The sequence below is a fragment of the Euprymna scolopes genome, chromosome 11, assembly GCF_053919585.1.
Source record: "Euprymna scolopes isolate OS-2025 chromosome 11, ASM5391958v1, whole genome shotgun sequence".
NCBI classification, from domain to species: Eukaryota; Metazoa; Mollusca; class Cephalopoda; order Sepiida; family Sepiolidae; genus Euprymna; species Euprymna scolopes.
The window spans coordinates 106,437,759-106,454,226 of NC_136492.1; the positions used below are offsets into that span (position 1 = coordinate 106,437,759).

Genomic DNA, 16,468 nt, shown 5'->3' on the forward strand with positions numbered 1-16,468 from the left:
TATACAAAGGATAGGAGTTACATAGAATATGATAAAGAAATAGTTACTAAGACCATGAAAAGCACAGATGAAACCGTTAAACTAGCCATAAAAAATAATTAATCCAACAAAAACTCTAATCCATGGGTGATGGTCAAGATGGTGAAACAAAATTTATCACCTCATAAATCCATGGTGGTAGAAACCCTTAAATCAATCTTTGCCACATGTACACATTGTATGGCAGAATGAAAAGATAGAATTAACTGTTACGTTTATTTTTGTTAAATATCCAATTGAATTTTTAAGAATATTCTTGTTTTTGTTAAATTTTGATTTTCTTGTAATAACAAGCCACCGATTATCAAAGCCAAAAGCCATTTAAGGATAGAGATTAATGAGATGAATGGATCATTAGTTGAATGATGAAAAAATATGAAATGATTGAAAATGATGAATGGACAACAAAATTTGATTATTTATAAAGATGCCTTATTTAGGTCAAATATTGGATTTGGGTCTCGTAAACAAAAAAATTGCTTTACATTCTCTTGGCGGACAAAAAGAACTAAAAATTAATAATTTTCATTTAATCAAGAAATGGTGTTTATGGCAGAAAGAAAAGATAATCAGGTAATAAGGAGTGGTTAATTGAGGCAAAAAAAGAGATGTTTGTCCATTATAATTAGATATCTAAAAAAATACATTATAAGTAAAAACAATCTCTACTTCCTTAATAAATATCGAAAATCGTTATCGTTATTTCCATGGCAGGCGCTCTTCTGAGCTCCAATCTCTGGTCCACCCTCGCCAATCTTTCACGAAAAACACCCGTCTAGCTGAATCCACTGTGAAAAATTTCCCCCACTCTATATCTGTGCCTAAATCAAAACGCGGATTCCATGAACAAAGCTTTTTTCTTAGAACTGCACGCCTGTGGAATTCTGTTCCGTCTGCCTGCTTCCCACCGGACTACAACTTGGATGTCTTCAAGTCCAATGTTAACAAATTCCTAATGAACAGCCCCCTTAAGTAAACACTTCATCAAATCTCCACACTAACGTAATGTACTTGCAATAACCCTTATCCCTGAGTGGCTTCCGGGCCTTGATAAGTGGTGATCACTGTGTAAAAAAAAAAAAATAAAATAAAATAAAAAAATAAAATAAATCTGATCCTAAAAGTAGTTTTTTTCTTATAGATGAAAAAGAATAATTTTTACAGGGGAATTTTTATACGTTACACTGGCAAGGGGGATAAAAAAATCTTAGCAATAATTTTTTTTCTTAAGAAAAGAATTATTGACATCTGGAGACTGGAGATATTGCTCAGTTGTAGAGCATAAGACTACAGATCGAATTATCCCATGTTCAAGCCCAGGTGTACCTCACCATTTTATTTTTTTCTTATTAATAAGTTCAATTTACAATAAAAGAAGAGGTACCATTTAAAATCGCTGCAAATAATTTCTTTGTTTGCATATTTTAAAACTAAAACTAAATCAGAAATGATTTTTCCAGAGTATTCATCGTCAAGTCCAAACAAAAAAATTCTAAAAATTACTAAAACTAATAGAATAGAAAATAATTACAAGTAAAAATAAAATTTATCGAATTATGTAGTTTTGTTGTATTTCTTAATTTCCTCCTAACTGACTTATCTCCCTTGTTTTGTTAATTTTCATAATTTCAAATTCGAAAATGGCAGATAGAAAATTTACAATAATTACAATGTTTATTTTTTGTAAAAAAAATAGTTCTAGTAGATCCTCTACTCAACTATTATTTGTAATTTTTTTAATTTTTAATGATTTTGACATAACGCATAATTATGTAACAGTATTTTTATTTAAAATGTATTTTTTTTGATATCCATTATAATGTACAAACACCAAAAAAGTGTTGAAAACTAGCACACACCTTGGGTATTGCTGAATTATTTCAGCAAGATTAGTATTATTGTGATGTAGATTGAATTAGATTTGTTTAAAAGAGAAAAATGCAATCCTAGGGCAAATATGGTTAAATGACGTTTTAGGAATTTAACTTGACTAGATTCTATAGACAATAACACAAAGGAATTTTAGATAAATAAAAACAAATATGTTTTCAGAAAAAGGAGTTTGCGTTAACAATAATGATACCTAAATACGTGATAAAGATGTCAACTGATAGGATTCTTTGAGGATGTGAAACTGACGTAATCACAAAGAATTAGTTTAATATATACACGGGCGTTAGTTGGTAGTGGAAAAGTCAGTCAAAAAAGTCAGACAAGAAGCCAGAGAGAAGACATCATGAAGTCAAGGTCTAAAATGTGAAGTCAAAACGTTGTAATCTTCGAAATGTTGACACGGTGTATGAATAAATATTATATGAAATATAACTTTGTGTGGTGTTATCTTTCGAAGAAACAAGTATGTGAATTCGTCCCAGTTGTTGCTGTCATGTTAAATGTTTATCTGACTTTTAAATGTTTACAGACTTTGTCTATTATATATACATTATATATTCACTTTTATATATATAGATTATCTATTATATATACATTATATATTCACTTTCATATATATAGATTATCTATTATATATACATTATATATTCACTTTCATATATATAGATTATCTATTATATATACATTATATATTCACTTTTTTCTTTTTTTTTACACAGTGATCACCACTTATCAAGGCCCGTAAGCCACTCAGGGATAAGGGTTATTGCAAGTACATTACGTTAGTGTGGAGATTTGATGAAGTGTTTACTTAAGGGGGCCGGTTCATTAGGAATTTGTTAACATTGGACTTGAAGACATCCAAGTTGTAGTCCGGTGGGAAGCAGGCAGACGGAACAGAGTTCCACAGGCGTTCATGGAATCCACGTTTTGATTTAGGCACAGATAAAGAGTGGGGGAAAATTTTCACAGTGGATTCGGCTAGACGGGTGTTTTTCGTGAAAGATTGGCGAGGGGGGACCAGAGATTGGAGTTCAGACGAGCACCTGCCATGGTTTTATATATATATATTATCTATTATATATACATTATATATTCACTTTTATATATATATTATCTATTATATATACATTATATATTCACTTTTATATATATATATTATCTATTATATAGACTGTTGTTATTATATGCACTCCTATCATTCTTCTTCATCAAAGAACATTTGTCTAACTCTCCATCAATGAAACATTGTCCCCTCTCGTTATTTGAAGCACCCTCAAATAACATGGTGATATGTCCATGTCATCGTTTCAGTCCACCTTGAGCAAAAAACTGTCCATCGATAATTTGATACCCTGCTATCCAACAAAAGCTTAAAGCATTTATTATAAAATTAAAGTTTTTTAATTTTTTTTTTTTTTTTTTTTTTTTTTATTACATTTTCACCCCAAACAAGGCAAATTGCCACTTTGGTGTAGGGGGCTACTATCAGGGGCAACAACTACTGGGGTACTATGTAGGGATTTGGGCAGCAAGGTGTCGGTTCACGTTACACTTGAACTTCTGCACGTCAGTACTGTTGGGGAAGCAGGGACCTGGAATGGAATTCCAGAGTCTTGCGGTTCTGGGGAAGAAACTATTGGAGTAAAAAGATCTTTTACATCTAGGGACCTCTACAGTGTGGGGGTGGGATCTAGTAGCCTGTCGGGTTTGTCGAGGGTGCTCGCGTCGTGGGGGCACAAGTGATTGCAGTTCATCAGAGCATTCACCACTAAAATACTTGTAGAAAAGGCAGAGGGATGCAACATTTCGTCGATGGGACAGAGGCTGAAGCTTAGATGCCAGTTCAGGGCCTATCAGGTTTGCGACTCTCTTTTGAACCTTGTCAAGGAGCGAGAGACTAGTAGCAGATGCACCAGCCCAGATGTGGCAGCAATACTCCATACATGGGCGAATGGTGGCCTTATAGAGGTACAGGATACTTTCGGGTGTTAGTAGTTTTCTAGCACGGTAGAGAGAGCCTACCTTTCTTGCAGCGGCCCTGGCAATGCCTTCAATGTAATTGTTCCAACTCATGTTTCCTGTGAACGTTAGGCCAAGGAGTTTGAAAGATGGACTCTCAGATAAAGAGTCGTTGGCCATTGCTATTGGTGGTAGAGAGGGTTTCTTGTAATTATTGAATGAAACTAGTTTAGTCTTGGCAGCATTGAACGCGACCAACCACTTTTGTCCCCATTCCACTACAGATTGGAGGTCTTCCTCTAGTGTTTCTGCCATTTCTTTAGAAATGTGTTCATTCGTCTTCCTGTCGTGTCTGCCATAGAGTGTAGTGTCATCAGCATATATACCCATCTCAGAGGCAATGTTGTCGGGGAGGTCATTTATGAATATCAGGAACAATAGAGGTCCAAGGATAGAACCCTGGGGCACTCCCGCATTTATATCATATTGTTTAGATGTGCGACCGTCGAGGACTACCTGGATGTTTCTCTTATCTAAGAAGGATTTAATTATGTTAAGTATTCTACCAGTGATACCGTATGATCTGATTTTACTGAGGAGACCCTCATGCCATACCCTGTCAAAAGCCTTAGATATATCTAGAGCTACCGCTCTGCCTTCCCCCGCTTTGTCCAGTGATTGGTATATACGTTCAGAGATCACGGTGAGGATGTCTGCTGTGGAACGGGCTTGTCTAAATCCATATTGTTTGTCAGTCAGTAGTTTAGCATCTGTAAGATGATGGACTAGAGCATGGTTAATTATGGTCTCAAATATTTTGGCAAAAAGTGGGAGGAGGCTAATGGGGCGATAATTTGATGGGTCTGTCCTTTCGCCAGAATTCTTGAATACTGGTACAACAGAAACAGTTTTCCAACAGCCCGGAAAGCAAGCTTCATTAAGACATTTGTTGTAGAGTTTGGAGAGAACTGGAGCTACTTCGGCTGAGCACTTTTTTAATAGCACAGCTGGGATAAGATCGGGTCCACATGCTTTTGAGGTGTCAAGGTTTTTTATGATAGCATGCACCTGAGCAGGGGTGGTTTTCAGATCGTCTAGTGTGGCGTCTGTCCGCATAGGAAAGTCAGGTAGGGGGTGGTTGGAAGGGTCCAGTGTGGGGTTTGAGGCAAACCGACTGGCAAGCATGTTAGCCTTGTCGGTTGCTGAGGAGACAACCTCGTGATTGTTGGTTAGTGGGGGAATTGTTGATTGCCCATTATTTACTACACTGTTGTAGATTTTCCAGAAGTCTCGAGTTCCTAGTTTTTGTGCTTCGATGCGCTTTTTAGTGGTTTCCGTAAATTCTCTCTTAGCTGTCGCTATTTCTTTCTTAACGTTATTTCTAGCTGCTATATACTTCAGTCTGTTTGAACTGGACTTATGTCGGTTAAACCTACGGTATGCATGCTGCTTTTGAGTAATGGCAGTTGCACAAGTCGACGTAAACCATTGGGGAGAGTGGGGCTTACTATAAAATTTCCGCATGGGAACATGCGCTTCGATTGCAGTTTTGAACCAGTCAGTGGTCTCGTTTGCACATTGTTCAGCAGGGAGAGAGAAAATATTTTTCCATGGAGCATCTCTAATTAGTTCCCTGATGGCTTCCCAGTCAGCCTTATTATAATATCTCGTTGTTTTGAGCACTGGCTCTTCAGTTTTGGGTCTAGAGTTTAGGGCGATTTCAACCATTATCACTGCATGGTCAGCGTTCCCGAGTGGGCTGTGGGCCTTCGCTATGCAGTCATCGGGAACTGTGGTCAAAAACAGATCTAGAAGTGATGCGTGTTGTTCTTCCTGGTCAGGGAAACGGGTTGGAAACGTAACAATTTGTGATAGGGAGTGAGATATAGCGAAGCTATGGGTTATGCTGCCCGCTGCATCTGTGTGAGTAGAGAATCCAAGCCAGTTTTTGTGGTGGACATTAAAGTCACCAAACACATGTATTTGTGCGCTAGTGTCGAGGGACAGTGCCGTGTCTATGCTGTCAGATACTTTGTTTATTATGGAGCAGTTCTGAGTCGAGGGAGAGCGGTAGAGAAAATAATAGTAGCTAATACTGTGTTGCACGTTTAGTCTAAAGCACATAAAGGCTTGATCATCTGTTTCTAGGTTTGTTTCTCTAGTCAAGGGAAGGGTATTACGAATGTAAACTCCAAGTCCGTGCATATGTCTGTCAGAGTCCTTACGGCAGAGTGGGAGATATCCAGGCATGTTAAAGTGGTTAGAGGGAACTGTCATCTACCCTACTGGTAGAAGGGAGAGGGGTAGAAAGAATATGCAACAATAGCCTCAGTCCTCTTGAATTTTTTTTGTCAATCATATCTGAGCACCTTTTCAAGAGATTCTACAGAGGGTACAAATGGGATAATAGTTACCAATGCAGACTATGGAATTGCCAAACCAAGTTGAAATCAATTATTAATGAAATAAAACTAAAACAGATTTAAAAGTTACAAACTTGTCTTTATCTTGATCTTTGTAACCCTTATTAAGGATATAATCTCGCAGGAATTGTTCCCCTTCGTCCAAATCAGGCTTTGACCAATAATCTTTCAAAACTGACTGAAAAATAAATATAAAAATGTTCAAATGTTAGATACTTCTGATATAGTATCGACTAACAATATGCAAATAATTTTTGTTACGTTCAAACGAACAGAGTTGTTGATAAAAAAATTGTTTTGTTTTTCTCTTGTAACGTTTCTTCATAAGTTACTAGTTTGTATTTTTGTCAAACTTCTATCGAAACTGAAAAAAAAGTTAACCTAAAGAAATATTTTTTAAAATGTATGATAAATATTTTTAAAATATTACTTTAATTTTTTTAGTTTATCCATAAAAAGCTATTAAAATTTAATTTCTTAATTAGTAAAAACAAAATGGTTGCTTGAAAAAGCCATTCATTATATTCTAAATGTCAGTATTTAAATGACATAGTTGCTCTAATAACCATAGACTCATAATATCAATATATTTCTATGACAAACAGGTCAGTTTCATTTCACTTTTACTTACTATATGATATCATTATAAGGTTTAAACCATGTTGTGTCGATAACCAATTGCAGTTGTATAAAACAATGATCACTATTTTCATATTAGGTTGTTTTGCAAACATATTTTTCACAATTTTCCTTAAAATTCAATTATATTTGCAAAATTCCATAATTTATTAAAATACAAATAACTTAACTAAACATTTCCTAAATATTTTATGATCATTTTTTTTCATTTCGAATATCATGTTATTTTCTAAACGATATAAGCTTTGAAAAGTTGGTACGATCAGCACTCAAAATGTCAAGATAACATTGTTGTTTATTATAGATACAAACTTAAATTTACTGCAATGTTATCAAGTATTAAGTAAAATTTTAAAAATACTAATACACTTATTCTTAATGTGCACGATTTATATTCACTTTGGAGGAATTAAAAAGATATCGCTCAGCTTTATTTCAAAATAACTTAGGGATAAAACAATAATATACAATGCTTCTTTGACAAAATCATTAACTATGGATGTTTCTCTATGTTAACACAGGACTAATTTCAAGATGGCTCTATTTGTTTATACTTGATTGTTGATTGAAGACATTTCAAAATAGCTGTTCTATAATGAAATGAATGATGCATTCTAGATTTTTTTTTCCCTAAATTTGGAATAAAATAAAATCACTAATTTTAGAAATATGAAAGGTTTTTAAGAGAAAATAAAATAAACAAAATAGTTTTTTAAAAATTATTTGAATCCTAGAAGACATCACTAATCATAAAATGGCAATCTTGAAATATCTTGAACAGGTCATTAACCAGTGTAAACAAACCGAGCCATGTTGAAATTAGTTTTGAGTTGAGACAGCCATGGCAAATATCAAGTATTAAATGTATTTTTTTGTCAAAAAATTGTGGTTTTATGCAATAAGTTGTTTTGAAATAATATCAAATGACATTTTTTTTTTAATTATTTCCTTAAAATTAATATTAACTAATTTTATGACTAGTGGAGTACTCACACTAGAAATTGGATGATTAAAAAAAATCATAGGGCACTTTTCAGAGCCCTATGATTAGAGAGAAAAACTTAAATTACTTAAATTTTTGCTACTATTATAAAATTTCCTCAGTGAAAATAAGGATTAAAAATACAATATCACTTTTTATTTTATTTTTTATCAAAATCTTTTTAGAAATGATTTCCTAATTTTTAAATTAATATCATTTTTCATAGTATGCTTCAAAACAAAAAAATAAAATGAATTTATGTTTTAAATTAATTCTCAAAGCTTTCATAATTTACTCAAATGATGTAATGACTACAACTACCGACTTCTCGCGACGGTAGGCTTCAAATTATTGCTCAAAAATTATTTGTAGTTAATGAAGGTGTTGCAGATAAAGATCTACACAGCATGCATTATTATTCTATTAACTTACCAATTCTGGAGCAAGTTTTTTATCTCTTTTTAATTTTTTCTTTTTGCCTTTAAGGAACAAACGATACTCTTCTTCATTATCTTCATCTTTCTGAGAATAAAAAACAGTAAAAAAAAAAAAAAAAAAGGATTAATCTGAACTCAAAAAAGTTGTTCAAGTTTCGTCTAAGATCACATAAAAGAGTTGTAGGAAGACTAAGTTTTATTAATTTTCTAAAAATGTACAAAAACGTTTCCTAAAAAAATATTAGTATAATTTTTTTTTTTTTTTTTAAATTAGGTTGTTCTAGAATTAGTAATACACACGGACGAAAAAAACGCTTTGGATAATTACAGATTTCAAGGTAGTTCTACTAAAACAGCCATATTTTTCAAACCAAAGCACTTCAAGTCTTCAAATTACTACTGTTTTGTTCGGAAATGATTATACTTTCAAATGAATTAATAAATATGAATGTACTTTATATATTTTAAGAGTTTTAAGAAAATAAAGTGATAAAAATGTGAACGTCATAAAATAGCGTTTTCGGTAAGGTTTTATAATGACCCTCCCTGTTTTCTAAAGGCCCGTACCATGATTGTATGAAGAATTTTGTTATGAAATTTGGAAACCAATCAGAAGAGGTGGTAATCTTAATACTGTCGAGTGTCCGAAATATTTTTGAACATTTCTTTTTTTGTTGTGTTAAAAATAAGACTTTAATATGACGAGTATCGAACATTTTGAAAAAAAAATTTCATCGGACACCTACTAGTAAATAAATCATTCTTTTTACTATCTTTATCAATTAAAAGTATTATTTTATGTTGAGTAGGACCGCGGTAATTGATAATAATTTAAAAGGACCTACCCGAAAAAAATGTTTATTTTTCGAGTTTGGTCAAATTAAGTTAGTATTAGTAGCAGCAGCAGCAGCACTGCAGCAGTTGTAGTATTAGTCATAGCACAGTATAAACAACACACGTTCTTTAATTTTTATTCACGTTTTCTGATGTTTAATTAGAGTTATTTTGTTATCAGAATAACATTAGTTTAGAACTATTCGGTTTTCAGAATGTATAATAACAACAATCCCAACCAATTCGGCATTATGAAACCATTATAATTTCTCACATTTCTGGTCAAATTTAAAAACATGGTTAAAAAAAACAAAGTAAACTTTTGTAGATATATAGCTTGCATGCACTTTTATTCGTTGCATTAGTTTTGAACAGCGAATTAAAACAATGTTTTACTGCGAACAGCCACAAATGTTTTTTTTTTCAAAATCAAAAGATGTATGAAAATCTCGTTTGTATTACTATACACATAGATTTGAAAAAGTTGTCAAAAAACAAATATATAACAAATAAATGTTATCAAAGGCAAGATAAGTTACTTTTCTACCTAACTGGATATGTTTTTAGTGTTTATATTTAATGTAACATGTTTATTCAGCTCGAAAAACATAGTTTACCGATGTATTCGAAAATTTAAAATGGCGGCCGACTCTCTCTTTGAGGCGGTAAGTTTGGGAAAATGGGTTATAAATGAATAAAAAAAAATACACAAAATACTGTTAGAAACTCGCTCAATATATGTTACCGTAACATAGGCGGATATATATTCGGCGGGTTTTTAACAGTATTTTATCTAGTTTTTTTTATTTTAACTCATTTTCCCAAATTTACCATGTGAAAGAGATAGTCGGCCGCCATTTTTAACTTTCCAATACATCGGTAAGCACTGTATGTTTTTTGAGCTGAATAAACATGTTACATTAAATAAAAACATGCTTTGCATAACATTTATTTGTTATAATTTTATTTTTTTTATTTTTTTCAACAACTTTTTCGACTTCTGTGGCAAGTAATACAAACGCACAAATAGTATTGACTGTTGAGCATTTCCAGAGAACAAGACAAATGTCAGTTGACACTTAAATATTTGAAGTCTTGTTAATCACTTAAAAATAAATAGTAAAACAAAATACTGTTAGCAACCCACCTACTAAAGTTATGTGTGGCAAGTCTCCTCCTAAAACACTCTTTAACCCTAACAATAACACTAAGTTCGAGTGGCAACCCCCCCCCAACAAAATACCTCTGTACGCCACATACAAGCGTCTAAAACAAACAAACAAAAAATAGATCCTTCCTTAAAGAAAAATGCACATAAAAAATAAATTGGTTAACTGCCCTAAAATGCTGGAAATGGTGAATTATTTTACATTACATTTTTGTGAAACTAACCGCCCCCCCCCTCTAATATTGTTTTTGTTTCTGTCAAGTCTTCAGTATGTTCCCACATAATTTTCCTTAGCCCTACAATTAATTCAAAGTTCGAATGGCAACCCTCCCCATATTCTCATTGCATAGAAACCCTCTTAAAACCACACATAATTGTCTTAAAAAAAATAAAACAAAAAGCATACAGGATTTATCTCCCATAAAAAAAAAAACAGTTAACTGCCCTAAAACGCTAAAATGACCTGTAATGGGGAATTATTTTACATTAAATTCTAAAATAATTTGTTTATCTTTCATTAAAGTTTTTCATGGCATTTCATACATAATTGCCTAAAAAGGTAGAATCACATTTTGGAGGGGTGGTCAGAAGGGGTTGGGTGGGGTTAAACAAAAGGTGTTAATCTACAATAACACCAAAGAAATATTGCAATATATTCATTTTTAAATGGTCCTATGTTTAGATTTAAGTTTTTTGTACGTAATGCACATTACAATTCAACTTTGAGTTCTCCAACTTCTTTTCTATTTATGGATACATGGCATTTTTAAGGAATTGCAGCATATTTAAGCACATTTACTGCAGATTATTTGGAAACCATGGACTTTTGGATATTTTCAGTTGCATATTCTGATTCCTTGTACAAAAATACACTTATACGGTAAATTTCATTGCTTAGTCTTGTGTTTTAACAAAGATATGACATTTTTACTGAAAAAGTAGTGTAAAAAATGTGACAAAACGCATATGGTCTTAAAGAGGGGAAAATATCCAAACGTGTGAGGCACAAAAATAGTCATAACTTCCTTAATTTTAATCAGATTTTTAAAATTTAAAAAGATTCTTTCTTAGCTCATCAAGCTCTTTCTATGTATACCAATATACTTTAAAATACTTTAAGCTATTTCAATTTTTTCATGTGTATTGTTACTAGAATGTACCCCATTATTATTAATCAATTACAAATTCAAGTAGTGTTTAATAATGACTATCAGCTGAAATATATCAAAAGGATCTGATTAGTCAAACAAGATCACATGATAGGAGAGGAGGCACTTGAAATCGCATTTTTACAAAGCATATCGCCACTTGGACACAAGGGGCTACTATTTGGGGTGATGTCTAGGAAAGATTAACAAGATATTTATGTTACATTTAAACTTCTGCATATCAGTATAACCAGGGAAGCAGGCAGCAGGAAGGGAATTCCAAAGTCTAGCTGTTCGAGGGAAAAAAATTATTAGAATAGAAAGTTTTCTGTCATTTAGGGACATCAACAGTGAAGGATTGAGATCTTATTGCTAAGTGGGTTTGTCGGGGATATGTACATTGAGTGGGTACAAGTGAAACGAGTTCATCAGAACACATTCCATTAAAATATTTGTAAAACAGGCACAGTGATGCAACATTGTGGCGATGGCACAGGGACTGGAGCTTAGTTGATAAAGTGGGACTGATTAAATTGACAACTTTTTTTGGACTTTATCTAAAAGATAGAGACTAGTGGTAGATGCACCAGCCCAGATGTGGCAACAATACTCCATGCATTGGCGAATGGTGGCCTTGTAAAGATACAGGATACCCTCAGGTGTGAGTAGTCTTCTAGCTCAATAGAGGGAACCCACCGTCTTTGCAGGAGCCTTTGTAATGTTCTCTATGTATTTGTTCCCGTGCATATTGCCCGCAAATATTAGACTGAGGAGTTTGGAGACGATACCGAAATGATACACAAGAAAATATTTTCAAAATATTTCCCTAAGAATTGTCACTGTCTTACCTCAACCTTCTTTCAACTTTTCAAAAGAATCTACAAATTGCATGAATAAGGTAAAGGTTATCCAATGCAGATTGTAGAATCTTCAAAATTTTTTCATTTTTTTTTCTTGTTATTTACCACAAACAAGGCGCTACATGGATAGGGGCAAGATTTATAGAGGTATAAACTTATTGGAGAGTTAGACAGATTTTTGTCCACGTTTAAATGTTGACGCTGTCAGAGAAACAAGAAGCAAGGAAGGAATTCCAAAGACAAGGTGTCAGAGTAAAATATTTTCTTGCATCTAGAAACCTCTACAGTAAAAGAGTGAATTTTGCTGCAACTCAGAGGTATTGTCGTTCAAATCAACCACATGTTTATAAAGTTGAGAAAGATATGAGTCCTCTCTTCCATGTTTGCTAAAAGGTATGAATTCATATATCTTCCCAACAGATATAGATTAAATACTAGGGTAGACTAGACTGCTTGTGCAATTAGTCTTGGAGAAAAACTCTAAAACAGGGTTTCTCAAACTTTTTCAGGCTGGCGTCCCCCTGATTTCTAGAAGAGATTGTTAGCACTCCTTAGCCATAAACATATGTAAACCTTTTTTTAAAGTGAAAACAACAATATTATCAACAAAATATGGATTGAAAAACAATGATATAGTACTGAAGCTCGACTTTGTTGGCTTGTAAACATTTTATTTGATCTTGACAATAACCCTTAATAATCACATATAACATTTTTTTTTTTGTCAAATTGAAAATGATATTAAACACAAAAGTTGCTTTTCAAAAACAATAGTTAATCTAATTAAGCATTTTTTGTTTTTACAATTACCCTTAATTTACAGATGTGACTTTTTTGGAAATTGTAAACAATATTAAAAACTATTGTGTAATTATTATATATAAATGTGCATATATATATATATATATATATATATATATATATATATAAATATATACACACACACTCAATTGCATTGTTGCATTCTTACAAAATGCAAACACACAATATACCTACATACACACACTTTCATGTATCTGCATAAAAAAGTTTGCCTATTTTCTCTTTGTGAGTTTATGTTTTTAGTTACCCAACCACCCTTTTTTACGTTATTGCCCCTCCCCCAATATCAAAGCGTGGGGTACCAATGACTTTGGGAAGCATTGCTCTAAAATAACACTACTCTTTCTGTTTATCAAAGTATCCAGATATCCTGGACTCCTTGTCACTGAATTCAAGAAAGTTGCAGTTCATGACTGCACGAACCCTTCTTCACTTTAGACCCTCCACAGACATGCAAAGGAGCAGGCTCTATTACAGAGGGTATTGATTGTCTGTTGAGACTGAAAGGAAGCCCTTCCTATATCATAAACCATCCCTTGAATCTTTTCGAGACAATGAAAGTTCAACCGTTTTATTCACAGGCGCACTCATCTTGATCATAATTCCAATGAGAAAAAAAAGAAGAAATATCTTCCCAACAGATATAGATTAAATACTAGGGTAGACTAGACTGCTTGTGCAATTAGTCTAGGAGAAAAATTCTAAAACAGGGTTTCCCAAACTTTTTCAGGCTGGCGTCCCCTTGATTTCTAAAAGAGATTGTTAGTGCTCCTTACCCATAAACACATGTAAACCTTTTTAGATTTGGAATATCAGTAAATCTAAGTTTTTTACAGAGACCAAACAAATAATGGCATAGCCATTGTCAATCATGACAAACTTAAAGTATGCATATCTTGCTTACCTTCTTATCGCAAGAATTTTTTTTTAACAAAAGATCTTCATCATCAGAAGAAGGAGCAGCTTCCAAGAACCTGTAACAAAAAATAATAACAGTTATTGTCGATAATCTGGAAACATAAGGGCTGTTATCATTTATTTCAAGAGTTGCTCAGATTATTGGATTCTTTATTTCATACAAAATAATATGGCAACTTTATGATGGACAAATACTAATTTTTACCTTGTGATTTGCAATCAATCAAAAGATCAAACAATTTTTAAAACATTCAGTTGAACTGTGCAGTCAATATTAAAATGAGGTTTTGTGACCCAGCTCGATGAATTGAACGAGAAGTATGCTAAGCCATTTTCACAATAGAGACAGAAGATTCCTAAATCTTAATTGAAAAGGTCAGAAGTTGTAGAAGATTTATATAGAATAAACTGAAATATGTTCACTTGATTTCCAAAAAGAGGGGGCAATCAAAGGAGGAAGTACGTAAATTTGTTCATGAAAAAGAGCAGAAAACATTTTCATAAAAATAAAAATTAAATAAAAACAAAAAAAAAACTTTGACAATACAAGGGAGGCAACTTTAAACAGTAAATATTACTCTTGTCGACAACTTATGGTGCTTGTTAATCTTTTAAACGCATTTCAGGTGAAAACATTATTACATATAATTAGTATCAAATCCAAATAATTATGACAAAAAATTGCAAATAAAAATAGAATTTATCGATTATCGAATTTTATCAAACTGACTTGATTTCACATTGGTGCAACTTTAATTTGTCAATTTAAATCAAGGGTTATCTCCCTTAATTGTCAAACTGACTTGACGTGAAAGATAATACAGTTTATTAATATAAGGTCTGAGTACTAGTGATTTACACATTTTTGATCTGTGTAAAATACATCATTCAGATGTCTTGCTTTATATTGTCGGAGATATTGTGGTTTCAAGTTTTGCACCATTAAACCTCTTCACAAAGGTAATACAACGGATCATGTGACCCAGTTGTTAGCTATAAAAATCAAGCGATTTTCAAAGGCTGTTACAATGTTGATATAGTATTTTTTTAGATCCAAATGTGGTCGTTTAGTCTAATTGAAATATGTTTAGGGTCATGCAATATTATTTTCCATCAGTGTATGTGGATTGAATAAGAATACCATGTTTCAGAAGAAATTTAACCTATAAAACATGGAAGTGTTTTAATGAAAATTCCACTTTTTCAGAAAACCATTGCTAGAATTGGTGTTTCATTAAAGAGATTGGTAAAAGTGCACTGGGGGACCACCCGATTATTTACCTTTAAGAAGTCATTGTTTTTTTGATATTCGACTGTTTACAGCTGCAGTCGGGTCTGCTGCTTAAAAAAAAACACATTTTATAGTATCGCTGACTAGAATTATGAGCAAAACTGATACATGCATTAGCCCATGGTTTCTAGTATAGTAATGTCTGGCCGCCATTTTTGGGGGTTTACTGTCATCTACGATGGTGAAGTGGGTGCGCATGCGCAGAAATTGTCAGTGATTGTAGCAGACGATATTTCTTTTTCTTCAGTTTCAGCATTTACTGCAAACGAAAACCACTCCAAATTAAATCCTAAAACATTTTCTTAATCTTTTTAATGCCAAAAAAGTTATTTTTTTGTTTTCATACATTTATCTCTTTATACATTTATTTCTTTCCATTTTTTGTGTTTTTGTTTCTGTAAAAAGTTTTTTTAACATTTTCTTCGAGGGGGAAAAAAAAAAAGATGAATACCAATACTGTGGATTCCTGCGACGGCTGTAGCAACAAATATTTCGATACAGTAAAGGCATTTCACAAAGAAGAAGACACGAACAGGCAATTTCTGCAAAGACATGGTGTTTTGCCGACAAGCGTTACCTGTCCGCAATGCAAGAACAAGTGTTCATTTCGAGAAGGTAAACGAATCTGGAGATGCACGCACTACACAAAAGTGGGAACATCAAAAAAAATAAAGTATTGCGGTTTCACTGTCGCCGAAACAACAGGAACATTCATTGCTCGGATGCCAGGGTGGAAAGTAATAATGTTCGTCAATCATTTTTTAAGCACTATGTGGAACCACCGGACAGTACGCGAAAATCTGGACATTTCGCACCACTCCTCAGTTGATTGGCGGTCCTTCTGCTCCGAGGTCTGTGAGGACTGGCTTAACAACCAGGAATCCATTGGAGGCGACGGGATAGCTGTCGAAATCGATGAAACCCTTATCGTGCGCCGAAAGTACAATAGAGGAAGGATGGCTAGTCAAATATAGCTTTTCGGCGGAATCGAAAGAATTTAAAAAAAAAGTTTTGTCATCGCATTGACGGGCCCAGATGAAAAACGGGACGCC

The 16,468-nt window shown here is 33.2% G+C and overlaps 1 protein-coding gene across 3 annotated transcripts in view; it reads right to left on the bottom strand.

Annotated features, from left to right (window-relative positions):
- The window catches only part of LOC145288039 (protein KRI1 homolog), a 76,957-nt gene that overhangs the window by 40,812 nt on the left and 19,677 nt on the right, over nt 1-16,468 (bottom strand). For all 3 annotated transcript variants that reach the window (XM_080136056.1, XM_080136055.1, XM_080136057.1), the window contains exons 6-8: nt 14,112-14,181; nt 8,371-8,460; nt 6,392-6,495 (exon numbers count right to left, since the gene is read on the bottom strand). In XM_080136056.1, the coding sequence (XP_079992182.1) occupies nt 6,392-6,495; nt 8,371-8,460; nt 14,112-14,181 (264 nt within the window). The remainder of the gene's footprint in view (nt 1-6,391; nt 6,496-8,370; nt 8,461-14,111; nt 14,182-16,468) is intronic.